At 34.2% G+C, this 24,304-nt stretch overlaps 5 protein-coding genes across 7 annotated transcripts; 1 reads left to right on the top strand and 4 right to left on the bottom strand.

Annotated features, from left to right (window-relative positions):
* Positions 1–3,532: 3,532 nt before the first annotated feature.
* Positions 3,533–5,300, bottom strand: LOC108903426 (SUZ domain-containing protein 1). Of its 2 annotated transcripts, none has more exons than XM_018705597.1 (4): positions 5,214–5,300; positions 5,023–5,081; positions 4,720–4,959; positions 3,533–4,667 (listed from the first exon to the last, which is right to left on the bottom strand). In XM_018705597.1, the coding sequence occupies exons 1-4, from the start codon at positions 5,286–5,288 to the stop codon at positions 4,571–4,573; spliced, it is 471 nt and encodes a 156-aa protein (XP_018561113.1). In that variant the 5' UTR covers positions 5,289–5,300; the 3' UTR covers positions 3,533–4,570. The 2 variants fall into 2 exon arrangements, with proteins under 2 accessions (XP_018561113.1, XP_018561114.1); XM_018705598.1 differs by having other exon boundaries at positions 4,720–4,956.
* A 205-nt stretch (positions 5,301–5,505) lies between these two features.
* Positions 5,506–7,385, bottom strand: LOC108903422 (dnaJ homolog subfamily C member 28). Of its 2 annotated transcripts, XM_018705593.1 has the most exons (7): positions 7,093–7,385; positions 6,918–7,033; positions 6,735–6,866; positions 6,540–6,632; positions 6,263–6,489; positions 6,055–6,202; positions 5,506–5,988 (listed from the first exon to the last, which is right to left on the bottom strand). In XM_018705593.1, exons 2-7 carry the CDS (start codon positions 7,005–7,007, stop codon positions 5,572–5,574), a joined length of 1,107 nt encoding a protein of 368 aa, XP_018561109.1. In that variant the 5' UTR covers positions 7,008–7,033; positions 7,093–7,385; the 3' UTR covers positions 5,506–5,571. The 2 variants fall into 2 exon arrangements, with proteins under 2 accessions (XP_018561109.1, XP_018561108.1); XM_018705592.1 differs by having other exon boundaries at positions 6,918–7,385.
* A 304-nt stretch (positions 7,386–7,689) lies between these two features.
* LOC108903472 (translocation protein SEC62) lies at positions 7,690–13,872 on the top strand. The gene is made up of 7 exons (XM_023454848.1): positions 7,690–7,777; positions 8,380–8,512; positions 8,766–9,037; positions 9,294–9,487; positions 9,546–9,732; positions 9,785–9,942; positions 13,221–13,872. Exons 1-7 carry the CDS (start codon positions 7,742–7,744, stop codon positions 13,351–13,353), a joined length of 1,113 nt encoding a protein of 370 aa, XP_023310616.1. The 5' UTR covers positions 7,690–7,741; the 3' UTR covers positions 13,354–13,872.
* Positions 13,511–17,534, bottom strand: LOC108903473 (tetratricopeptide repeat protein 36 homolog). The gene is made up of 4 exons (XM_018705670.2): positions 17,405–17,534; positions 17,159–17,347; positions 13,998–14,173; positions 13,511–13,947 (listed from the first exon to the last, which is right to left on the bottom strand). Exons 1-4 carry the CDS (start codon positions 17,508–17,510, stop codon positions 13,876–13,878), a joined length of 543 nt encoding a protein of 180 aa, XP_018561186.1. The 5' UTR covers positions 17,511–17,534; the 3' UTR covers positions 13,511–13,875.
* A 52-nt stretch (positions 17,535–17,586) lies between these two features.
* On the bottom strand, positions 17,587–22,906 carry LOC108903471 (trifunctional purine biosynthetic protein adenosine-3). The gene is made up of 13 exons (XM_018705668.1): positions 22,586–22,906; positions 22,280–22,527; positions 22,046–22,226; positions 20,994–21,207; positions 20,231–20,485; positions 19,954–20,173; positions 19,680–19,902; positions 19,432–19,630; positions 19,129–19,380; positions 18,718–19,068; positions 18,405–18,664; positions 17,999–18,256; positions 17,587–17,937 (listed from the first exon to the last, which is right to left on the bottom strand). The coding sequence occupies exons 1-13, from the start codon at positions 22,751–22,753 to the stop codon at positions 17,755–17,757; spliced, it is 3,012 nt and encodes a 1,003-aa protein (XP_018561184.1). The 5' UTR covers positions 22,754–22,906; the 3' UTR covers positions 17,587–17,754.
* Between the last annotated feature and the right edge of the window lie 1,398 nt (positions 22,907–24,304).

The raw sequence follows: 24,304 nt of genomic DNA, 5'->3' as shown, positions 1-24,304 counted from the left end.
TGGACACCCTGTATATTTCAAAATATTTTTAAAATGTAGCCGTAATCAACCTACACANCAAAAAAAAATGGAACGCTTCGGTTCAAGCTCTGAATTATATAATCGTATCGAATACCACTCGAGCAAACGAAAATATTCGATTATACTAACCTCCTCACTCGACGTATATCCTTAAAACACCACTCCAGCTACGCTGTCGTGGTGTTTCGCAGAATACGTCTCGTGACTCGGAAGTATAATCGAATATTTTCTATGCTCTTGTGATATTATAACTGATTATATAATTCATTAGAAATTTAGCCAATAGCAATTACAAATTTTACGTAGTTACTATGTATTGATAAGCGATTATACTCTTGACGACGTGGTATAACCGTTTTGGTGTTTCGCCTCCTCCAACAATGTGAACTATGTCATGGTAACGATAGTTTTAACATTTGTCAATAAACGTCAAAAAAAAATGGAACGCTTCGGTTCAAGCTCTGAATTATATAATCGTATCGAATACCACTCGAGCAAACGAAAATATTCGATTATACTAACCTCCTCACTCGACGTATATCCTTAAAACACCACTCCAGCTACGCTGTCGTGGTGTTTCGCAGAATACGTCTCGTGACTCGGAAGTATAATCGAATATTTTCTATGCTCTTGTGATATTATAACTGATTATATAATTCATTAGAAATTTAGCCAATAGCAATTACAAATTTTACGTAGTTACTATGTATTGATAAGCGATTATACTCTTGACGACGTGGTATAACCGTTTTGGTGTTTCGCCTCCTCCAACAATGTGAACTATGTCATGGTAACGATAGTTTTAACATTTGTCAATAAACGTCAAAAAAAATGGAACGCTTCGGTTCAAGCTCTGAATTGGAAATCAATCAACAAATAGAGAATCTAACTCCCCAAAATACTTTTAAAAACGCACAAATACGTCTGGAAGCAGTTTACAGAATTTTGTGAAATTATAAGCTTTCTGCTCAAACTTCTGATGAACAATTGGCAAGTATCTTGAAGGATTAGGCATTCAACATGAACTAGTAACCAAAATAAAGTTAGTTAATTCATTATGTAATCGTATCGAATACCACTCGATCAAAAGAAAATATTCGATTATACTAACCTCCTCACTCGACGTGTATCCTTAAAACACCACGCAGAATACGTCTCGTGACTCGGAAGTATAATCGAATATTTTCTATGCTCTTGTGATATTATAACTGATTATACCGGAAGTCGCCATCTACTTGCTTATTTTAAATGTAACACCCTGTACATTTTTGCATGTATGGATTCTGCGCGTAATTTTAAGGGGACTTTTATCAAGCTTTTTCGATAGCCTAATTCAAAATTGCTTATTTTTTACATCGTGGAAGCTGAAGTATTGATATTTGGGAAAGAGATAGATCTGTTGTAAAATTTTACTCTCTATCTGCCCATAATTACACTTCCCCATACCTATCTCTTTTAATTTTTCTGAGATTGAGCGGTATTTCAAGAAATCAAACCCTGCAGTCATCTTTGTTTCTGTACACGATAGACAAAGAGAGAAAATTAAAATAATTCAGAATATTTGAAAATTGCGGTAGTTTTTGGCCAGTTATGAAGGATTTGGGAAAAAAATATACAGGAAGCCCGATTACCCCTAGAAGTATTCTATCCTCGATACTAAGACGTGTAAAGTCTGTGGTATACTTTTGAGGGCTATGATCATATCATTTATAAAATTTTTCAGGAAATAGAACCTTAGAAGTTTTATTTTATGCGACATAATGCTTTTTTAAATTTATTAGAACTATGTGTATTTCAATTTTCGTTATATGGGAAAGGCAGCAGTCTCAAATAATATAACAATTTGACAACACCGATAAATATGTATCTAGTTTTTATTTATAACAATAACATTTGTAAAAGAATAAATATTATGAAGAAAAAAAAACAAGAAAATAGTACATTTAATACCACTCACAAAAACATAAATCTAGTTCTTGTCGTTACTTAATTAGTTGCTCATTTTGTAATGTTATCTAATAATATCATGTTTAAAATACAATTAAATTTTCCACTGAAATATTACAAATATTAAATGTCAGTATTTTGAACAAATCACTTCAGAAAATCTCTATATTATCATTATGTCTAATGAGAGCAACATATGTTTTAATTGGCAAGCACCGAAACCTCCATACGTATTTTTCAATAGAGAAACAATTAACAAATAGTTAATTCAATTTATGACATATTTACAAGCAGTAAAAAAACATGCTATGAAAATATTTTCATTTTTTCCTCGCTAGCAGTCCTTGTCCTTGTCCCTGCAGTTGTGATATGCCCTCGGTTCGTTGTTCAGGCTGTACTCGTAAACTTTCCCTTTGCAATAGAAGCAAGAACCGATCGGTTCGTGTCTCACAATATCGCCCTTGAAATGCGTATTCAGTCCTTGGACGGTTGGGGCGAAAAACATGTTACATTGCTGACAAAAATAATAATTGTGGAGTTCGTACTCTCTTATTTCTTCAGAGTTTTCCTTGGCGAATCGTGGATGTACCGCGTCCGATTCGGTAAACATTGCCCTCCTGACAAATTCTTCACTTGCTTCTTTTGAATTTTCCATTTACAAGAATTTTGAAATAAAAACAAAAAATTTGACATAACCAATTAATTACGAAAACTCCCGTACTTCTTCTTCTTCTTCTTTCTTCTAGTACCGATACTGACGCAAGCAACCCTAGGTCTGTCGTCTGATCGTTTCAACCCGACACAATTTGAAATAAATGGATCATTTAACCTTAAAAGTTTAAAAGGTAAACAATTCCTTCAGTGTGCCTTGTTCCTTGCATAATTAGCAATCGTTTCTCTGTTTTGTGATTAACAATATTAGCATAATAAACAATAAATCTGCCAAGTGATATTTGAATAATATATTTTTGACCTTCTTCTCGTTACATTAAAAATAAACTGCTTTTTACATTTTTTTGAAGGCAGTTAAAGGATATTGCCAAAAAAAAAACGTTATATATAAAACTGAGAGGCCCTATGAAAGTGATTTTAAATTAATATAAAAGATATCAAGATGTAAATTTGTGGTACTTCTATAAAAAAGCTATTAAAATGTAAATAATAATACTGAGGTATTGTGCAATATATTGTGTAAAAGATGTGTAAATTAATTAATTGGATAAAAATGTATAGAAAATATAAAATATTTGAAAATTATTTACATAAAAATGTACCTATTAAAAATTCAAACTTATGTTTGAAGGTAGACAATGGAGATTTTACCCCAAAATGGCAATAGATCAACTCTGAGTTGCTATGCACATAGCCATTTTTAACACTTGAAAAACTAATGTAAACACTATCGCAAAAACGTTAATACTAAAATCGGACTTCAGTATTCGGAATTTGCTTTACGATATTGACTCCATTTTTCATGACGAATCTATTCCCAAACTTTAAACAATATCATACACACACATCGATGTTATTTCACAGCGAATAAAGCCCTCGTGTATAGAAAATAGTATATTTACTAAAATTGCACAACCATAATACAAGATAATGAAGATTTACAAATTAATACATAAATTAAATACAGAACTGTGTTATATTTTGTTCTCCATTAAGTATGAATGAATACAAGTACTAATTGCGTTACCCTACTATGTACAAATAAAATGATTCCTAACTAGTTTATATATGCTTAAAAGATAGTCAAGCGGCTTAGTAAATGTGGAAATAATCGTAGTTATTCAAAATGGCCCGGCATTCTCTAAAATAGAATTCTCGACTTAAATGTTTATCACAATTTTGAATTAAGGCACCACCACGTTTGCCGTACTCAAAAACTTCTCGAAAAATCGAACCGAATCTGTCTGTGCAAATTTAACAGAAAAATTCTGAAAATATTTCGTGCTCCAATTTTTAATTTATAATTTTTGGTACATATGTACCAATGTTGGTGTCACTGTTAGATCCTTTTATTCATTTACTAAGTTACTTCCTATTTCCTTTAATGAGTTGTTTACGTCATGGAAAATATTACAAAAATATGTTTCAACGTTAACGAATCGAAATAATTTACTATAAAACAATAGCTTTTCACTTAATCATAAAAAAATATTTAGTGATCATTCAATCCTTTAAATCAAGTATATGGTTTTTAAATTACAAATTTTATTTCGACTAGAATTCAAATCGATTCCAAATTTCATCTAACCGAATAGCCTTACTCAGTGGCTATTCACGCTTAATCAGTCATCTTCGTCTCAATAAAAAAATATCGAATTTGAAACCTTTTTGATTCACCTGTTGAGGAAAACCTATCCCGTTTTCGAAAGTACGCATCCGTTGATTTGAGATTTTGAAAGCGGAGAAAATCGAGTCGAATTTAGCTCCGCACTATCTACTAAAACTAAAAGAATTTTGTGAACGTCGAGATCAATGCGGTGAACTTGTATAGCCCAGGGCAACTTTCAAGTGACAAGGAGGGCTAAGAACAAGACATCTGGCAGGTTTCCTTTTTAGCATGTAACTGGGCAAAATGGAGGTATAAAATGTACTATCTACGGAGCGTAAAACCGTTCGTACCGTCAGGTCCCTTCGGCATTCTTATCACATTTTCCACCTCGCTCGGTCGCGATTTCTGAATGCTTATCCTGAAAGTAACAATTTGTTAAGTGACTTATAAGTACACAAAAGAGTACATACTTTTCTTCGGTTTTCTCAGGACTCGCTTCGCCCAATATCCTAAGTCTTGCTTCAGCGTATTCCTGTTCTCGTTGTTGGAGAGTCTTCTTAGGTTGATAAACTTTAGAATCATTACTATTTTGTACATCTTTAGATGGTCGTTTCAGTATCTTGACTGTTGGTTCTGGAGGCACGTACTGAGATCTTAAGGCATCTTCACCAGTAAGTATAATTTTTACAGGTTTCTCTACATTATTACTACTAAAACATAAATTGTCACTGAGTATTGACGGAATACAACGGATGCTTTGTCTTCATAAATACCTTCTACTATCTAAGGTTCTACTTGGTGTTAAAAGATTATTGAATTTTTTCTCTAATACCTAAAAAAAATACATGTGTGACATAACCTTTAAACACATAGAATATGGAGTTAATGAGCCTAAAAAAAAATACTCTTAAAAACTGATATAGCGTCTGGCATACACAACTAAAGATTTATAAAAATGAATTACATCAGTCTCTTCAATTTCTTCCCAATTTTCTATAACTTCTACATCTTGCTGCTTGGAAGCCATTATGGGACCCATTTGTCAAATCCGAACAATTCCGAATCGATTGGGTAGTTCCAAAACCTTCATCTCGAGGATAAAAGATTGCCATTGAACAGATATCTCAGAATGAGGTTTGTTCTTTAATTGTTTGGAGTAAAAAAGCTACTCTGATTACATCATACATTGTTGCACTAGATCTCTCACCTTATTGGTGTATTTCACATACTTTTTTCATCAAAATAAGACAAATACGATATTTATAACTTATATTTAAACATATTTACATAACTACTTGGTTATATCTACACATTTCTGCGACTTATTTGCCTTTAAAAAAATATTCGATAAAACCGAACAAGTTTGCGCCTTCATTATCCGAGTTTTCTATTTCACGTTTTCTCTCCCTCTTTAAGGGAGTATCAAACCTCATATCCTCTATGCTTTCTCCATTGATCATGACCCTCTGAGCTTCGTTTTCGAGGCTAATCTGTAACATTTGCTTATTCAGAACCGGAACGACCAGGTTATATTTTTCAATTTTCTTGTTAAGTTTATCCACGACGTCTTTGTACCCGTAAACTTTGTCGCTCCATTCGATGTTTTCTTCAACGCTCAAGGGATACGGCCCGAAGTACTTCCTCTCCGTCAGTAAATCGCCACGCAGACGATTGGCCTCCTCTCTTATCTCTTTCTGCAAGGTTATCCATTCCGGTTGGAAGCCGTTGTCGATTAAAACCTACACGAGAGATAAAAATAAGGGATATAGTGGTGAATCACGTACTAAAAATCTATCTACGCCCACCTCGTTGATTTTGTGAGTTACGAAATCCACGTACGGGTTTCTGTTTTGATATGATGGCAGCGGTTTTCCCGAGCCTTTTAAATTGTTGAATTCCCCTTTCGACATCGATTCTTGTATCAAATCCTCCACCAACCTGTCGAATCCGTGTCTACAAAATCGTAAAAACATTAATTTCTCACAAAACTGTAATTTATGGGCATTTGATTACTTTGTTTTTATTTTGTGTTTCAGCGGTACTTTTTCCCAGGTTTCGTAAATTCTACTTTTATCTAGTAAAGATGAATCGTCTGCTTGCGCTTTCGATACACGATGTTCGTAAACGTTTTCTGCCGCCTTCATGGCCCGCACTTTGGCATACTGTTTCTGTCTTTGAAAGGGATTTCCGGACCCAATTCCATCGTAGCTGAGGTACTGTCTGTGTTGAGGCGCCGTGTGCTGTAAAAATGATTTTATAAAAGATTTTACAAATCTTGGATAGTACCTACTTTAATGTCAGGTTCTTCTATAATCACAGCTTCTTCTATGTCCCATCGTTCTTTAGATTTCTTGCGGATTAATAGACGAAATGCCTTGTCTACCTAAAATATAAATAGGAAACTTTACATGTATATCTCCCTGGGCCAAAAATGCAACATTACAGTAATGTATTACATAAACGAACACAAAAAACATTACATTACTTCGTGAAACTTGTCCGTATTTGCTTCTTCAGTTCCACTGTCGGGATGGTACCTTTTAACTAACTTTAAATAGGCTGCCCTAATTTGTTCTTGGTCGCTATTCTCATCGATTTCCAGCAGCTGGTAACATTTCTACAAACATATTTGTCGTTTCATCCCAAAACATATCATTAAAATATTTACCTTGTAATCTAATTTTTTGTTCTTGAATAAACTAAAGTGTGCTATGTTTTTCACTGGTGCTGACCTCCTTACGAATAGATACAGGGCCATTTTTCATATTGCTTTGCAAACAGAAACTGGAAAAGTTAGGACGGTCGGTTAGGCATATTACTGGATTTTCTATTAACATATCTACTTTAGACGAATGATAATGATGGGACATATGAATAAATACGCAAATAGATGTATTTATATTTGGATGCAAAAATAACACATCACAATCATCACATACGGAAACGTAGCAAATCAGTGGTAATAAAAAGAAAGCCAAGAAATATTTCTATTAAATTTATAACTCAATTGATAATACTAAATTGATTCACTCTTATTTTTTTTTACTGTTGGAGAATTTATGCAATTTTTTATTTTTATTTTCATTTTAACAATGCTACATGACGCAAAACCATAGATTTGACAGTAGGTACACTACGCAAAACAATTTAAGAACCACTGGTGACTGCCGCGACTGACGACCTAGTCCATACTCCATAGGCGTTACAATAATTAGTTTAGTTCAGTGGTACCAGATAGGGCATTTTTTAACATTTTAACTACACCGAATCAAAATAAGTCAACAAATATGGGACCCGTAATTTTTCTGGTTTCATTTTTTCATTGTTTAGTTTGTTCAGGGCTTAGTACAATATTTATTTTATAATAATATTATGATTGTATAGTAAAATATCAAGTAAATTTCTATGGATACGCCTATGGGTCCGATTGGTGTTGTGTTGTTACTGATGTAGTGGCGCTGACGTCAGTAACGTCATTCAGTTATTGTCAAGATGGCGGAGAAGAAGAAAGGCAAAAAGCGAAAAGAGGTAAATTTATTTGCATTTTCGAAAATCCGTAGCGTAAATTATTCGTTTTAACAATTTGTTCGTATAATTAAGTAAATACCCAAATAATAAATCCTATTGTCATTTCAGTTTACCTTCTTTTTGTTGTGAAACATGTTTGAATTTTTGCGGTGACGTTGCTAATTAATTTTAAATTTTCTTTCTTGGTATTTTAATGACGGTGTTTAATTATCGAAGAATGTTAATGTCGGTTTTTACGTTTTGTCGGTTCTTGTTGTGAAAACTAACAGTGTTGTGATGTACGTCATTGATTATTCAGTCGACGAAAACGACAAAAAAATGTTAACGGTACCGGTCGTCGGTATGCTCTAATTAAATAATTATAAACCCAGTTTCCCGTTCAATAAACTCGTATTCAAAGTCAACGTTCCGTATTTTACGTTTGCATGTTTGAATTTAGTTTTTCCTAGATGATAACCACTCTGTCTGTCAAGTGACACACGTATTGTTTTGATAAGAGAGAGATGGAAGTTGGCAGTGCTCTCGGACAGAGATGACTTTTTTTATGTTTGTGAATTATTATTAGGACGGATAATTTTAGGTTCTTTGTTTTCGTTTCTTAGGAGTATGTCCCTCCCGGTGAAAAGGTCATCGACAAACCTTCAAAGGAGGAGTTTACCCTCGCCAAATGGATGAGGAAGAACGTCCCCATTAAGAAAACAAAATTTTTGAATCACAACGTTGAATATTTCACAGGTAAAGATTTTCCCCTTTTACTTTAAAATAAAAATTATATTAACAAACTGCATATTACAAGACTCATGACAGTGTTGCATAATTATTTTGTAACAAACTGTACCAAGGTTGGTAAACATTGAACGATTGTTTTATTAACATGATAATGTTAATGACATATGTAATTTATTGTCGAGTAAGACTGTTGCTGTTATAATATGGGCGACATGTGTTGTAAATGGGTTTTTTGAGAGTTATTCACACGATTTTTTAGGCAAGAGGGCCGTCGATGCCCTTATGGAGTCGGATTTTGTGAAAAGGGACGAACCGCTGTTCAAAACAAGGGATGAGATTGTCGATTACTTGCACGTCATGTTAGAACACAAGTTCTATCACAGGGCCCGAAAAGTCCCCGTTTCCGAGTCCGAATTAAAGAGCAAGAAGAAGGAGAAGAAAGCCGTCGAGCCGGTCGAGGAGGAGAAGAAAGATAAGGACAAAGGGACAGACGCTGAAAGTAGCGTCGTTGAGGGGGCGAAAGACGCTCAGGTATGTTTTTTCATTGAAAATTGTAAAAAAAAAATATTAAAATCATAGTTGTGTTAGTAATCGTCAGCTTAAGGAAACTGCCAAGTTTGTTTTAATGATTTTCCCAAATACAAATTTTTATTCATGAAAAAAAATAGTAAGAAATACGTTTTATTAAAATCTTAAGGACATTTTGAAGTAGCGACTATGTTGCAAAAGCGTTAAGAAAATTAGTTAAAAACTTGCAATCACTGGACTAATATTTTGATTTTTTTAGCCCGACAAGGAGAAGGAGAAGCGTAAGAAGAAAATCCGTCTCGACATGCACAACGACCAACGATTCGTGGATTCCCTGGACGCGTACGTCTGGATATACGACCCCATCCCCTTCCATTACTGGATAATCGGAACCCTGCTGGTGCTGGGCGCCATCGGCGTGTGCCTGTTCCCCTTGTGGCCCCCGTCCATAAGGTAACGAAAAAGAATAGAGAAAGTCGTCGTTTGCAACCTTTTAATCATTTTTTTTTAGGTTAGGAGTGTACTATTTGAGCGTAGCTGCCGCCGGTTTCCTGGTCTCTATAATTGTACTGGCGGTGATCCGGCTGATAGTCTTCTGTTTGATATGGACGGTGACCATGGGCAAACACCACCTGTGGATCTTGCCGAACTTGACGGAAGACGTGGGGTTCTTCGCTTCCTTCTGGCCGCTCTACACCGTGAGTAGACGCGAGAGGATCGTACACGTACTATAACGTTTTGATGTTTCAGTACCAGTATAAGGGAAAGTCGTCGGGTGGCGACAAGAAAGGCAAGAAGAAGAAGAAAGATAAGGATTCGGACGCGGAGGATGAGAACGACGATAAACCGGGGGACGCTCCTCCTGAGAAGGTGGAGACAGTGCAACCAGACCCTGCGGGATACGAAGGGTAATGTTAGGAATAAGTTCTTGTTTTTTTTTTAAATTGGTGGTTTATTTCTCAGTATAGTGATAGTAAGATCATTTATTTTTGCAATAAAATAGTGTGTTCTCCGATAAGATTTTTATTGTAAAAATTCTTATACTATATAAAAAAAATTGCGTAAGTAAATCCGCAGATTGGTATTGGAAAAAGTCCATTCTTTATGCGCAAACTTTTGTTTGGAATAAAATTTGAGACATATTTTTGCATACACCCTGTATGTGGTTGAGATATTTTTGGAAAAAAAATGACTGTGTCATCAAATAAATAATAAATAAGTGGGGAAATACTCACAAGCTCTAGTAAAGGAAAAAAAAAATTACTGATGTTTCCAATACATTTTAAAAATAAAATGCTTTCTAAGGATTCGGACGATACTCTGGGTAATGTTTGCTCCTCCTCAGCCTTAACTAGAAATCTTTGAACTGTCCTTGTTGTTCTTGGTCTAGGCTCTGTGGTAACGTACCCGCTATCGGAACCTCTGAGCCCGCCCTGATGTTCGGTTCGGTTCTCGTTGACTGATCCCTTCCTTGATTCTTCCAAGCATTTCGCTGGCCCCAACTAGTAGGAATATTTACAAAAAAACAGGGTTAAAAGGAACTATGACGTTCAAGCAATTTTATTGCATAAATCGTTCATAGGGTCATTTTAAATGAAAAAACCGTGGAATGCTATTAAATTAGAGAGAGGAAATTGGAGATAGGGGTGAAAATGCACCCCTGCCAGTTTTTTAATTGTAGTTCGAAAACGAAGGAAAATTTCGCTATAGTTCGTAGGAAAAATTATTTAGAGATTTGAATTTCCCATCGTAATAGCTTATTTAAAAAATTTTTAAGCAAAAAATTCGATTTTCAGAATTTTTTTACTTTTTTGTCTCTAGTTTTTTTTTGAGTAAAGATAGGTATAGGAATTGCTTCATAGAAAAAAAAGTAGATAAAATTTCCTTCAAAACAAGAGGTTGTAAAGTATTTAACAATTAGCCAATTTTTCGATTTTCGTCGCGTTTACCCTTACACGTTTTAATTCTCATTTTTTGCAAAAAAGGATGGAAATAAGACGTTCAAGGATTTTCATCACATGACTTGTTCGAAGGGTCATTAAAAATGAAAAATACCGCAGAGTGCTATTAAATTAGAGGGTTGAAATTGAAGATAGGGGTGAAAATGCTCCTCTTTCAGTTTTTTAATTGTAGCTCGAAATCGAAGCAAAATTTTGGTATAGTTGATAGGAAAAATTTTGTAGAGAATTGAATTTCTCATCGAAATGGCTTATTTAAAAAATTTAAAAGGAAAATTTTAAACCAAGAAAAGGTTTTTTGTTTTTTTTTTACATTTTTAATAAAATGATTTAGTAAAAACCTGAGAATCTAAGTACAATAAAGTTTATTAATAATGTATATACAGTGTGTCTATGGATGGAGTTGACAAGAGGAGAAACTCTTTTGTTTTTGACTGTATTGAAAAATGTCACTCTTTATAAGAAGTTCTGCCCCTCGAAAAAATGAGACTGTCATACAAACATCTTAGATTAGATATACAGGGTGTTTATAAATTAAAAGAACACGAATATACTCCAGAGAGAAGTACCATTATTTATTATTTTACACATTTTTATAAAACAAATCTGTTTATAACCTCAAATAATGTCCTAATACAAATTTTGAAATAAAAATTTCAATTCTGACTTACTCTTATGTATAGCTACTTCTCACTTCAAAAATTGAAATTTTGATTTTAAAATTTGTATTAGGACATTATTGAGGTTATAAACAGATTTGTTTTATAAACATGTGTAAAATAATAAATTATGGTACTTAATCGAGTATTTTCGTGTTTTTCTTTTAATTTATGAGCACCCTGTATATCTAATCTAAGATGTTTGTATGACAGTCTCAGTTTTTCGAGGGGCAGAACTTCTTATAAAGAGTGACATTTTTCGACAAAGTCAAAAACAAAAGAATTTCTCCTCTTGTCAACTCCATCCGTGGACACACTGTATATACATTATTAATAAACTTTATTGTACTTAAATTCTCAAGTTTTTACTAAATTATTTTATTAAAAAAGTAAAAAAAATCAAAAAATCTTATTTTTTTCTTTCTTTAAAATTTTTTATTAACGATTTTGTGATGAGAAATTCAATTCTCTACAAAATTTTTCCTATGAACTATATCAAAATTTTGCTTCGTTTTCGTGCTGTTTAAAAATTGCAAAAGTGCTTTTTCAATTTCAATCCTCTAATGTCTCTTAAACGTCTTATTTCCTTCTTTTTTTGCAAAAAATGAGAATTAAAACGTATAAGGGTAAATGCGACGAAAATCGAAAAATTGGCGAAGTTTGAACGGCCTTATATCAGTCAATTTTCATCCAAAAATACTCTAAATCTTGTTTTGAAGGAAATTTTATCTACTTTTTTTTTTCTATGAAGCAATGCCTACACCTATCTTTACTTAAAAAAAAACTAGAGGCAAAAAAGTAACAAAAATCAGAAAATCGTATTTTTTGCTTCTATTCAAATTGTTTATTAACGATTTTTTTGGGAAATTCAATTCTCTAAATAATTTTTCCTATGAACTATAGCAAAATTTTGCTTCGTTTTCGAGCTACAATCTTGAACATCATAGTTTCTTTTAAAATCCTATATTCAATAGCCTATAGCATCGATTAAATAATGTATTCATTTAAAAAAATATCTTGTATTCTTGCTGTTCCGTCGTCACCTTTGACAAAGGCTAATTGCATAAAAACGGCTACCACGAGCAAAGTTTTCTGTTTCTACGTTTTACTTGGGATTGTTTGATCGGGATTTCTGGTATCGAACAACAATGTCCAAGTTTATTTGACAAGATGTTCCCTATTTGAATAATTTCATAAGTAATTGTACCATGTTAAAATATTGACAAAAAAAAATGAAGAACTACTGAGAAATAAACCAAGGTTCGAGAAAATAAATTTTAAAATTGATTTGTTTAAATATTTTGATTTATTCTATTTTTTTTCATATTTTCTAATTTTTTTGAAAGTTTATCAGCCTAGACATTAATCTAATATTTTAGTTAGCTTTACGAATAAAAACTATAGGAAATGCGAAACTTTAGTAATATTTCTGCTAAAATATTTAATTTTCCGATAATAAAGAAAAAAATATATAGAAGCGTGCGATATGAAGAAATATCAGTGATTATCCATAGTAAACAGTACTTCCGTGAGGTCGAATGTGGTATTAAAACGATGTGTTTTTCGAAGGAACCACGAGGACGCCGCCGACGATCCCGCCGCGACGGAACAGCCGGGCGGTTCGGAGAGCGAGAGCGAATCCAGCCAGAGGTCGAGTACGGGCAAAGACTTCGAAATGGTGGACCAAACCGAGCTAGAATAACACTATCCAAATAGGTTTAATAGGTAGTTTAATATCTAAGCCGCACATCCGGATCGTGGTATGAAACGTTCTTTCCAAAATCTCCTTTTACTTTATTCATACCTTTTTATTAATTTTCGAGTGGCGTCTCGAGAGGTAGCAGTAAATTTACTTGTTATTTTTTTTTTGTTTATTTATTTTACACATACAATTATTTTTGTAAATACTTAAGGTTATGCATTTCTCCTAGTGCATAGTTTAAACGATATCGATGGATCTTGCAGCAGTTTGGAAATTCTTTTGATTTTATTATTTTTTTAATTTTTTTTTTTTTTCTTTGTCGGCGGGGCCCGCAAAGATCTATTACGCGCGAGACTTATAGCATAGATTTTATGTATATTTTTGTAATTGGTGCTAATGAGGGATCTTAACTGATTTGCTGATTTTTATTTGTTAGTTACGATAGACTGTTGCATTTACAATTTGTATTGTTTTAATATATTATATATCTAATTCTATGAAATAAAGATATTGTACATATTGCTATTTCAGTGCGTCCGTCACTTGGCGCAGCATCTGGTTGCACAGGGCCGCGTAAGGGTTGAGCTCCACCAGCTAGAACCGAATAGAATTAAACGAGTTTTTAGCGAGAGGCTTGTAGTTACCTGTCCCCTCGCGAATCGGTTTCCCATCTTGGCGGCAATTTCGAAATCCTGGCGCGCTTGTTCGTTTCTCTCGGCCCTCCTGTGAAGCAGGCCTCTCTGACATCGCGCTTGGCATAGGGTTTTCCTGTGTTTGTCGCTGCACAGGTTTATCGCGGTGGTAACGTCGTCGAAGGCCTCTAAAATAGTAGATGTTACGATTAGTTAAAATGCTTAATGTCTCATAAAGACGTTTCGTTAAACGCATTAATTTTGTGGTTTTTGTGGTTGTAAATGTGACGTTTGATCGACGTGAAGACTTTGGAATCGGAATTCTACCTCACCGGACTTTCAAGTAGCAATCGTATAGTGCTGTCAAGAAAATTAAAAATTTATATTTTGTAAAAAAAGCTCGGTGCTTCAATCGAAAACGTGGACACAGGTACAGTGTCTCTTCTTTCAGATTGTGTCCCGAAGAGAGAAAATTGTCACTAAAATTTATCTAAATCTAAGGTAAGTACTTTAATTTTTTTGAATATCGAAAATTGTCAGTAAAGGATAAGAAAGCAAGGAAGGTAGTAAATAAGAAGTTGGAATCTTCTACGATACATATTGTTTCATATAGTGTAGACCAGCGGTATTCAAACTGTGTTCTGCGGAACCCTGGGGTTCCCCACATCTCTGGAACTTGTGCGACTCGGTCAAAAATGCAATGCGTTTAGTGCAGAATTTGAATTGCGATTGCAACTTACACCTGAATTTTTAAACCTGATTTCAACATATGTAAAAATATTCAAGCACATTCCAGTCATTGATTATATTTACTTTTTTTTTTAATTATCCAATAAATTTTTACTTTAAAGTTTTAGTTTAATTTTTACGTTGTGGAATATTTATTTTGGTAATCGTAGTACTTATAAATATATTATCAGTAAAAAATGTGTTAGAAAAATTTTTTTACGTTTATGAAGTTCCTCAAAAAATCGAAATGTTGGTTGGTTACGCAAGTTGCAAAAGTTTGGAGACCGCTGGTGTAGACCAAAGTTTAATTTTGTAGTTCAAATTAATACATTCATAATTTAATATTGTAAAAATTATAGAAATTCTGACCGTATAAACCTCGTTTAGATTAAAATAATTTTTTTTTCGTTTAAAAACAACAATTTAGAAGAAAATGTTTTAGACAAATGTTGTAGAAATGTTTATAACAAAAATTTTGAAGCCAGTCCGATATTGATTTATAAACAAATGTATTAGTTATTGCAAAAAACATCTAAAAATCGAATTTTTTTAAAACTGAAAAAGATTTTTTTACGAAATTTTCAGAATATGTAGTTCCTGGCAAGTAGAATAAGTGCATTTTTTGTAAAATTGCAAAATATTTGAGTTTTTGCAAAAATTGAGTTTTTCGAAAAAAAAGATTTTTTTCGTTTCAATAAATCATACAGTAATGCACTTACGTGACCCATCTTGGGTTTAAAATTTTTTCTAAGAGTTGTACTTTCCTGTGCAATTGTATGCGTATTGCAAAATAATTGGAAATATATGAAAAATCTATCGAAACTTTGACTTCTTTTTTTGGGTCGAAAAATGTAGATGTTTTTCTTATCATGGAAATTTAATTGGAATGGCATTATTGCCATCTGAAAGCTGACAATTTTTCAGGAATTTTAATAAATTGTCCTACGACCAACAGGAGTCAAGAAATTCTTTTTTTTTTTTCAAAAAATCGCTAGGACCATTTATTAAGCTCTGAAATTTACACATGTTGTAGATGAACCCCCTTTTTTTTACAATAAACATAATTTTGTTGAGCCCCGTCAAAAGTTTACTCCATTCGACACATTGATGCGCGTGGTGAAGGGAAGAAAGACTGATAACATTCTTAGTTAGTTCTCGGCGTATCTGCTCAATTTTGAACGGTTGTTCATTGTGTCGAGTGGAGCAAACATTTTACGGGGCCTAACAAAATTAAGTTTACTGTAAAAAAAAGGGAGTCAATTATTAGCAAAAGTATTCAACTACAATGTGTAAATTTCAGACCATAATATTAGTAAATGTGGTCGTAGCGATTTTATGAAAAAAAAAAAATGTTTTTCAGCTCCTGTTGGTCGTAGGACATTTTTTTTTAATACGTGAAGAAATGTCCGCTGTTAAATGACAATAATGCTATTCCGACTAAATTTCAACGATAAGAAAAAGATCTACATTTTCCACCCGAAAAAAGATGTCAGTTTTGGTAGATTTTCACATATTTCCAATTATTTTGCAATACTCCAATTTAAACAAGAAAGTACAACTCTTAGACAAAATTTTAAGTCCAAGATGGGTCACTTAAGTGCATTACTGTATGATTTATTGAAACTTGAAAAAATTGTCCTTTTTTCGAAAAACCCAATTTTTGCAAAAACTAAAATATTTTACAATTTTATAAAAATTCACTTATTCTACTTGTCAAGGATTACATATTCTGAAAGTTTCGTAAAAAAATGCGACAGCCTTTTTTTTTGGAATAACTAATACATTTGTTTATCAATTGACGTAGTAGTAGGCTTAAAATTTTTGTTATAAAAAGTTCTACACCTTTTGTCTAAAATATTGTTTTCTAAAATGTTTATTTTTTTTTAATGAAAAAAACTTTTTTTGTGAACTTTTGACGCCATTTTGAAAATGACTTCAACTGGGGTAATAAAGGAGTTCATTCAATTCTACGGAATTTTTTCTAACCTTTACGTGTCTTTGTTTACTAAATTAAATTTTGGCAAAAAGACGCGAAATTTTCGATAATTTGCCTGGCCTAAAATAGTAGGTTGGAGTAGTAGTTATAAATTTATAGGTTAGAATCTCACAGAAAGACCTAAACTAGTAGGTATAAAGTAATGATTTGTGCCAGTAGGCATTGAGTAGTAATGACATATATTTTGTAGGTTATATCCCACAGAGCGACCTACACCAGTAGGTGTAAAGTAATGTGCCTGTGTACCAATAGGCATAAGTATGTTTAACCTATACTTTAGCGCATTGCAGCTTTATAAATTTACTTTGTCGCTCTGATCATCTAAATTAATTCTACATTATGAATAAAATAATTTCTCTTTGTTCCACTATCTTTACTAGTTGATTAATAAAAAAATAAACAAAAAGTTTGAACATTTGACCATGATATAAAAAAAATATTCACTTACCGTTAAATTTCCTCAGAAATTGGTAAATATACGCCCTGTTATTATACAACGAAGGCATCTTAGGCGCTATACTTATCGCCTCGTTCAGCAACCGTAACCCTTCGTTCAAATTTCCACTTTCTACAGTTTGCACAGCTTTAATTTCAATTTCTTTAGCCGTTTGAAACTGGGGATCACTGTCATTTTCATCTAAGAGTTTATTACGATTTTAAAAACCATAAAAATTAATTTGTCACAAGCATTTACCTTGTAGTTCCTCTTGAGGCAGCATAGTCGCTTCTTCTAGTGGTAAGTTGGGATTAAACACGCAATTTAAAACGGCCGTATCGTGCTCGCTCAATTCGCCAGACATCTTTCTAGAAATCCTAAAGCGGTACTATTCGATTTCATTTCAAAATTTGCATATCAAGGTAGTAAAACTAGTTTGGAAAATATTAATTTTATTCAAGAACTTTATTTACAAAACAACACAAGTTAATTAAATGCAGGAATGCGACAATAATAAATTTTATATAAAATTACTGGTAAATACGAGAATAAAATATTTGGTTGAGATTTTTTTTTACGTATATGTTTTTTAAAAATAAATTAAAATTTTACGACCATTTGATTTTATTATCAGGCCCAAGCACTATTTTCCCTCTTGCCACTAACTGTAACGCTTTAGGAAACGCTCGGTGTTCCGCGGTTAAAATCCTCTTCGTCAAGGACTCGACAGTATCGTTCGTTTCGATCGGTACCGATTCTTGAACGATAATCGCTCCGTCGTCAACGTCCTCCTTAAAAAATCAACAGGAAATAACAAAAAATTCAAAATATCTACGAATTCGAAGTTCTCACCTCGACAAAATGTACGGTACACCCGCTCACTCGCACCCCCGATTCCAACGCTTGTTTCTGAGCTTCCACGCCTTTAAAGAGCGGTAAAAGCGACGGATGTATATTCAGTAGTCTTCCCTTCCACTTGGACACGAATTCCCCTGTGAGGATCCTCATGAAACCCGCCAAACACACAATTTCTACCTCGGCTTTCGTTAGTTCCGCGTATAACGCTCGGTCGAATTCCGTCCTGTTTGTGTAGTCTTTGTGAATTAGTACCTGGAAAAAAAGTTTTTTTGGTTCGTTGAAACTTTTTTTTCCGGCCTTTTAACGGGTTACGAAAAACCCGTTTCCCATTAATTTAAAAATAAGAGTGAAATTAAAAAACGACAAATGAAATTTCTCCATAATGGGGTGCGTAACATACTTTGGTAGGAATATTCGCCCTCTCTGCCCTCTTCAAACCCTCCACGTTGGCTTTATTTGAGATTACCAAAACTATTTCTGCGCCCACATGCCTCGAAGGATCCTGTGTAGCATCGATAAGTGCCTGTAAGTTCGTACCGCTCCCGGAAATCAAGACGCCGACTCTTTTCTTGGGGGTAACATAGCGTTTCACCACGTCGGGAATAAACGGCCTCATTGACAGTTCCATGACTTCCGAGAAATTACGAACGATGACTTGCTCTGAAATGAAAATTTGACCGATTTTTGTTTCTGGTATTTTAAGTAAAGTTTACCTTGATTTTTGGTAACGTTCCCAACGACCGTCGCGCCGTAAGGCTGGACCAGTCCCAATATCTCCTTCACGTCTTCGTTTTTCACTATTAACACGCCTCCGATACCACAATTAAAGGTTCTGAGCATTTCGGTCTCGTTTACGCCACCGACCGCGGCCAACCAAGGGAATACGTGTGGGATTTTCCAGGTTTTCGCGTCCAGTTCCACTGCTAGATGTTTCGGTAGGATCCGGGGGATGTTCTCGATTAAACCTCCACCGGTTATATGAGCGAAGGCCTTGACTCTGCCCGTTTTAACCGCCGGTATCACCGCTTTCACATAGATTTTGGTAGGGGTCAACAGTTCCTCGCCTAAAAGTATATTTTTATTCCGAATTTTATAACCATTCTTTAATTACATGTTTAACTTACCCAACGTTTTGTTTTCTTTACTAAAAGGAGCCACGTCTCTGTAATCGACACCCGCCAACGTCATCACTTTTCTCACCAAACTGAACCCATTGCTGTGCACGCCCGTCGATGGTAACGCGATAACCACATCTCCCACTTCGATTCTTTCAATGTGTGGCATCAGCTGACTACGTTCCACCGCACCCACTGTGAATCCAGCCAAATCGTACTCTTCCGCCGGATACATGTCTGGCATTTCAGCCGTCTCGCCTCCTAAAATTTGAAATTTAACCACTCGTCTTATTCTTAAACGCAAGAATTTACCTATTAATGAACACCCTGCTTGCCTGCAACCTTCCGCGATTCCGGATACTACTTGCCTTGCCACTTTTACGTCTAACGATCCGCATGCGAAGTAATCCAGGAAAAACAACGGTTCCGCCCCGTGAGCTAAGACGTCGTTCACGCACATCGCCACTAAATCTATCCCGATGGTATCGTGAAGTCCCATTTCCTGGGCAATCTGAAATGTTTTGAATACATATTTTGATCAACGCGGGTACAATTTTTACCTTTAATTTCGTTCCGACTCCGTCTGTACCGGACACGAGTAAAGGATCGACGTATCCCGCCGCTTTGACGTCGAATAACCCTCCGAATCCGCCCAAGCTGCCCATAACTCCTTTCCTGTCGGTAGATTTTGCGGCGGGCTTAATATGGGACACTAAGTCGTTCCCTGCGGTGATGTCCACTCCACTTTGTTTGTAGGTTAACTTACCCGACTGTAATATAGCTCTAAAAATTGTGTAATATAGTATTTGACGGGGCATGCGGCAATTTTTTTACCTTGCAATTCCCTTGTGCGCTATATCCTTCCGATGCTGCTCCCCTCCAAACTTAATAATATCGCAAGCCTGGGTCGCCTTTGCCGCAGCCAGAACCAATCGTGGAGCTAAAGACACCGCTATCAGCACTCTGCCCCCGTTTGTGACTAAATCGCCATCCTTCAACGCCGTTCCGCAATGGAAAACGACATGGTTCGATTTGGAACTCACGGTATCGATACCTAGAACAACGATCAGTTTTTTCCATCAATAATGAACGCGTTAAGTAATAGACGTACCAGTGATGACCTGTCCTTTGCTCGACGTCTCCGGATATCCCCTAGAGGCCATTACGACACCAACGGCTGTAAGTCCCTCCTTCCACTTCAACTCGACTGTGTTTAGAGTGCCGTTGCAACACGATACCATGATATCGTACAGATCTGAGTCGAGCAACGGTAAAATGACTTCCGTTTCTGGATCGCCGAATCGGCAGTTGAATTCCAACACTTTTGGGCCGTCTTTCGTGAGCATCAAACCGGCATATAAAACTCCTACAGCGAAATAAGATTTTTTTTTTTGGTCTGGATTCGTTTCATTACTTTTATTACGACATCCTCAGGACAATAAGTCAAAATTTGTAACTGTATCAGTATTAACTTTAAATTAAACATGTTTCCATTTGATAATTAAAACAGAAAAGGTTTATATTTTCAATTTCAACATCCTGTTTCTCGAAAACGAACCACTTTTTGTTTCAAATTAATTTTTCCCTCTTCTGTTCATTACTTACTAAACACCTTGTATACAATTACAATTTTTGACAAAATCCAACACAGACTCCTGAGGCTGTTATAATAAAAATGACGAAACTTCGACGAATTGTTTATTCTTTAAAATTGTTTTTCATGACTTTATTCACGAATTCAAAATTCAAAAAAAGAAAAAATAACTAACAGGGGCTACCAAGAATTATTTAAATAAAATGATAAAGTTGACTATTCAATTTAATTTAAAAATTAGATTAATAAGGTACGGAAGGCATTTTGAAAAATATATTACCTACAAACTTAATATTCTCCTTTCTGAAACCAAACAGAGTTTTTTCTAATATTTCCTTTTGTACATAATCGAGCTGATCAAGACTCAGCAGGGGGCAGGGACAATAAGCCCCCATACCACCCGTGTTAGGTCCTTGATCGTTATCGAAAATCCTTTTATGATCCTGAGCGGGTAACATGGCTTTGATGTGAATGCCATCACTAAACGCCAGTACCTGAAAATTTTTAAAATAATAGTCGCTGCGTTGGTTGTCCGACCAATAACGGTTCTAGATTAGCTTTGGTAAAACTCAAGCGTAAATAAGAAAACATAAATAAATATTACTTTCTTCCCAGTTTCCCTGTTCTCCATCATTTTTTTCTTAAAATCAAGTAAAACTTAAAACTTAAACTTAAAATTTCTCTAGCTTTTTTATTTAATTACGATCAGAAATCTTCTGTTTTTACTTTAACTCTTCATTTGAAAGCATAATTCTAACATCGGTTCCAATTTTGGATCATTTTATTCAAATCCCTTGACTTATTTTTATAATTTTTAACAAGGTAGCCAAAAAATTTACAGATTTTCTATCAGCAAATTTTATATGAGCTTTTAATTTATTTCATAAGCATTGTTTTCTTAATTTGCAAAAACATGTTCTCTCAGTTCGTTAGAGATACAAAATATAAACAAAAATGGCGTATATTCCTATATTCCAAGCAATTAGTTGAAAACTGACCAAAATTAGTTTCACTATTTTTTCATTCAAAAATTTTTTAGATCGTAAAACCGATACATTTAGCTATTGTTATATTTATTTTAACATTTTCTTGCATTTTTATAATAAATTTAACAAATCGTTTTGATTCAAGTCTGAGTTATTTATTATACTGCAATAACTACAAAAAAATAAGACATGATGATAAGGCTATCATCATTATGCTCAAAATAATAAGTTTTACACAACATATTTATAAATAAGTACGTTTATTGCCACATCTCTATACTTATTATCTTTATGAAGAAATATAATAGATCAAAAGCGTTATTATACTTACTGTTATTATACTTACTGACACTTCTTCACCTTCCAAGAGCTCCTCAATTACCACAGTTTCACCTGCAACACCGAACTTTTTATCGGTTAATATTTCATCGACGGCATCACATGCCTCTTTCTCACTAGAAGCTACTACTACCCCTTTCCCAGCTGCCAAACCACTGGCTTTAACGACTAAAGCGGGAAAAGGTGCGCTAAAAAATAACTTGCAAACACATTTTCATTGCTTGATGTTCGATTCACATACCCGTTAATAAAATCCTTGGCATCTTCTGCGTTATTAAAAGATTTCCATTTCGCTGTTGGTACATTATATCTGTCCATGAAAGCTTTGGCCCAATCTTTATCAGATTCGATTCGAGCTGCATTTTTCTGTGGCCCGAAGGTGTTTATACCTTCAGCTACCAAAACATCTGCAATGCCATTCGCTAAAGGATCCTCTGGCCCTACTGCCACTAAAGATACCTCGTTGTCCTTGCAGAATTGTACAATTTCCTGCAAGAGAGGAAATGAAAATGTCAACGAACTTAACCTCAATCAACCACGTGCTTACCTTAAAATTTTTCACGTCTATCCCGACGTTTTCAGCCTTTGACACCTGTTGAATTGCGTAACTACCGGGGGCTGCAAATATCTGCTTTACTTTTTCGCTCTCCGAGAGTTTCCAAGCGATCGCGTGTTCGCGACCACCGCTGCCGATGACCAATACATTTTTGGACATTTCTAGGATTTTCCTAAATTAGGCGCTCAAAAAAATTGGTACTTTCGAAGAAACCCACTAGCGGTGTGGCAAAATCCAAGACAAATAAGTCTTTTAAAGGCTTGTGAAATAATTAATTATTGCAACAACATTATTTCCAAACTCATACCACAGTATAGATAATTTGCTGTGCTCATACCATTGACCAATAGAAATCGGACGATGGTGTAAATATTTATCGAAAAAAAAAAAAATACGAGTTAGTGATAACCCCCTGTAGACAATGTTTTCCGTAAGAGGTTGATAGTTCATGACAATTTAGTTGTAATATCTGTATAGATAACAAATAAGCTACTATTTTTTTTAAATATTATTACTAAATATCCATTACTAATGCTGTTAAATGTTAAATGTATTCTGTTGATGAAAAATTTTGAGGATCAAGATATTTATGGATTCTGGTTTAGACAGCTAATTTTTATTTTTTATTCTAGTGATGCCATGAGAATTTTTTTTCCAAAATTCGCGGTAAAGGTTAATTTGAGAATAGAGTATACTTTCGGAACGTACCCCATTATTGTTGGGAAAATCTGCAACGTGGTTCAAACGATTATTTGAACTACTTTCAGTTTTTACTGCAAATTTTATGTTATATGTGTTGGCTTGTGNGGTGCATTTTCACCCCTATCTCCAATTTCCACCCTCTAATTTAATAGCACCCCGCGGTTTTTTCATTTTTAATGACCCTTCGAACAAGTCATGTGATGAAAATCCTTGAACATCTTATTTTCTTCTTTTTTTTGCAAAAAATGAGAATTAAAACGTATAAGGGTAAATGCGACGAAAATCGAAAAATTGGCGAAGTTTGAACGGCCTTATATCAGTCAATTTTCATCCAAAAATACTCTAAATCTTGTTTTGAAGGAAATTTTATCTACTTTTTTTTTTCTATGAAGCAATGCCTACACCTATCTTTACTTAAAAAAAAACTAGAGGCAAAAAAGTAACAAAAATCAGAAAATCGTATTTTTTGCTTCTATTCAAATTGTTTATTAACGATTTTTTTGGGAAATTCAATTCTCTAAATAATTTTTCCTATGAACTATAGCAAAATTTTGCTTCGTTTTCGAGCTACAATCTTGAACATCATAGTTTCTTTTAAAATCCTATATTCAATAGCCTATAGCATCGATTAAATAATGTATTCATTTAAAAAAATATCTTGTATTCTTGCTGTTCCGTCGTCACCTTTGACAAAGGCTAATTGCATAAAAACGGCTACCACGAGCAAAGTTTTCTGTTTCTACGTTTTACTTGGGATTGTTTGATCGGGATTTCTGGTATCGAACAACAATGTCCAAGTTTATTTGACAAGATGTTCCCTATTTGAATAATTTCATAAGTAATTGTACCATGTTAAAATATTGACAAAAAAAAATGAAGAACTACTGAGAAATAAACCAAGGTTCGAGAAAATAAATTTTAAAATTGATTTGTTTAAATATTTTGATTTATTCTATTTTTTTTCATATTTTCTAATTTTTTTGAAAGTTTATCAGTCTAGACATTAAT

Source organism: Anoplophora glabripennis, unplaced genomic scaffold (assembly GCF_000390285.2).
Source record: "Anoplophora glabripennis isolate ALB-LARVAE unplaced genomic scaffold, Agla_2.0 scaffold82, whole genome shotgun sequence".
In the NCBI taxonomy this organism is placed as follows: domain Eukaryota; kingdom Metazoa; phylum Arthropoda; class Insecta; order Coleoptera; family Cerambycidae; genus Anoplophora; species Anoplophora glabripennis.
The sequence above is the reverse complement of the archived record's forward strand: the minus strand, read 5'-3'. Positions and strand labels throughout refer to the sequence as shown.

Coding starts and splice junctions, on each gene's coding strand:
- LOC108903426 (XM_018705597.1), bottom strand. CDS start 5,288: ATGGGTCCCATAATGGCTTCCAAGCAGCAAGATGTAGAAGTTATAGAA. Junction 5,082..5,213: donor AAGAAATTGAAGAGACTGAT/GTAATTCATTTT, acceptor TATTTTTTTTAG/GTATTAGAGAAAAAATTCAA. Junction 4,960..5,022: donor AGAACCTTAGATAGTAGAAG/GTATTTATGAAG, acceptor TTTATGTTTTAG/TAGTAATAATGTAGAGAAAC.
- LOC108903422 (XM_018705592.1), bottom strand. CDS start 7,007: ATGGCCCTGTATCTATTCGTAAGGAGGTCAGCACCAGTGAAAAACATA. Junction 6,633..6,734: donor ATACGGACAAGTTTCACGAA/GTAATGTAATGT, acceptor TTTATATTTTAG/GTAGACAAGGCATTTCGTCT. Junction 6,490..6,539: donor TAGAAGAACCTGACATTAAA/GTAGGTACTATC, acceptor TCATTTTTACAG/CACACGGCGCCTCAACACAG.
- LOC108903472 (XM_023454848.1), top strand. CDS start 7,742: ATGGCGGAGAAGAAGAAAGGCAAAAAGCGAAAAGAG. Junction 8,513..8,765: donor CAACGTTGAATATTTCACAG/GTAAAGATTTTC, acceptor ACGATTTTTTAG/GCAAGAGGGCCGTCGATGCC. Junction 9,733..9,784: donor CCTTCTGGCCGCTCTACACC/GTGAGTAGACGC, acceptor TTGATGTTTCAG/TACCAGTATAAGGGAAAGTC.
- LOC108903473 (XM_018705670.2), bottom strand. CDS start 17,510: ATGTCTGGCGAATTGAGCGAGCACGATACGGCCGTTTTAAATTGCGTG. Junction 17,348..17,404: donor GCCTCAAGAGGAACTACAAG/GTAAATGCTTGT, acceptor ATAAACTCTTAG/ATGAAAATGACAGTGATCCC. Junction 13,948..13,997: donor ACCGATTCGCGAGGGGACAG/GTAACTACAAGC, acceptor ATTCGGTTCTAG/CTGGTGGAGCTCAACCCTTA.
- LOC108903471 (XM_018705668.1), bottom strand. CDS start 22,753: ATGTCCAAAAATGTATTGGTCATCGGCAGCGGTGGTCGCGAACACGCG. Junction 20,486..20,993: donor GGAGAATATTAAGTTTGTAG/GTAATATATTTT, acceptor ATTTCGCTGTAG/GAGTTTTATATGCCGGTTTG. Junction 19,903..19,953: donor GCGCACAAGGGAATTGCAAG/GTAAAAAAATTG, acceptor CACAATTTTTAG/AGCTATATTACAGTCGGGTA.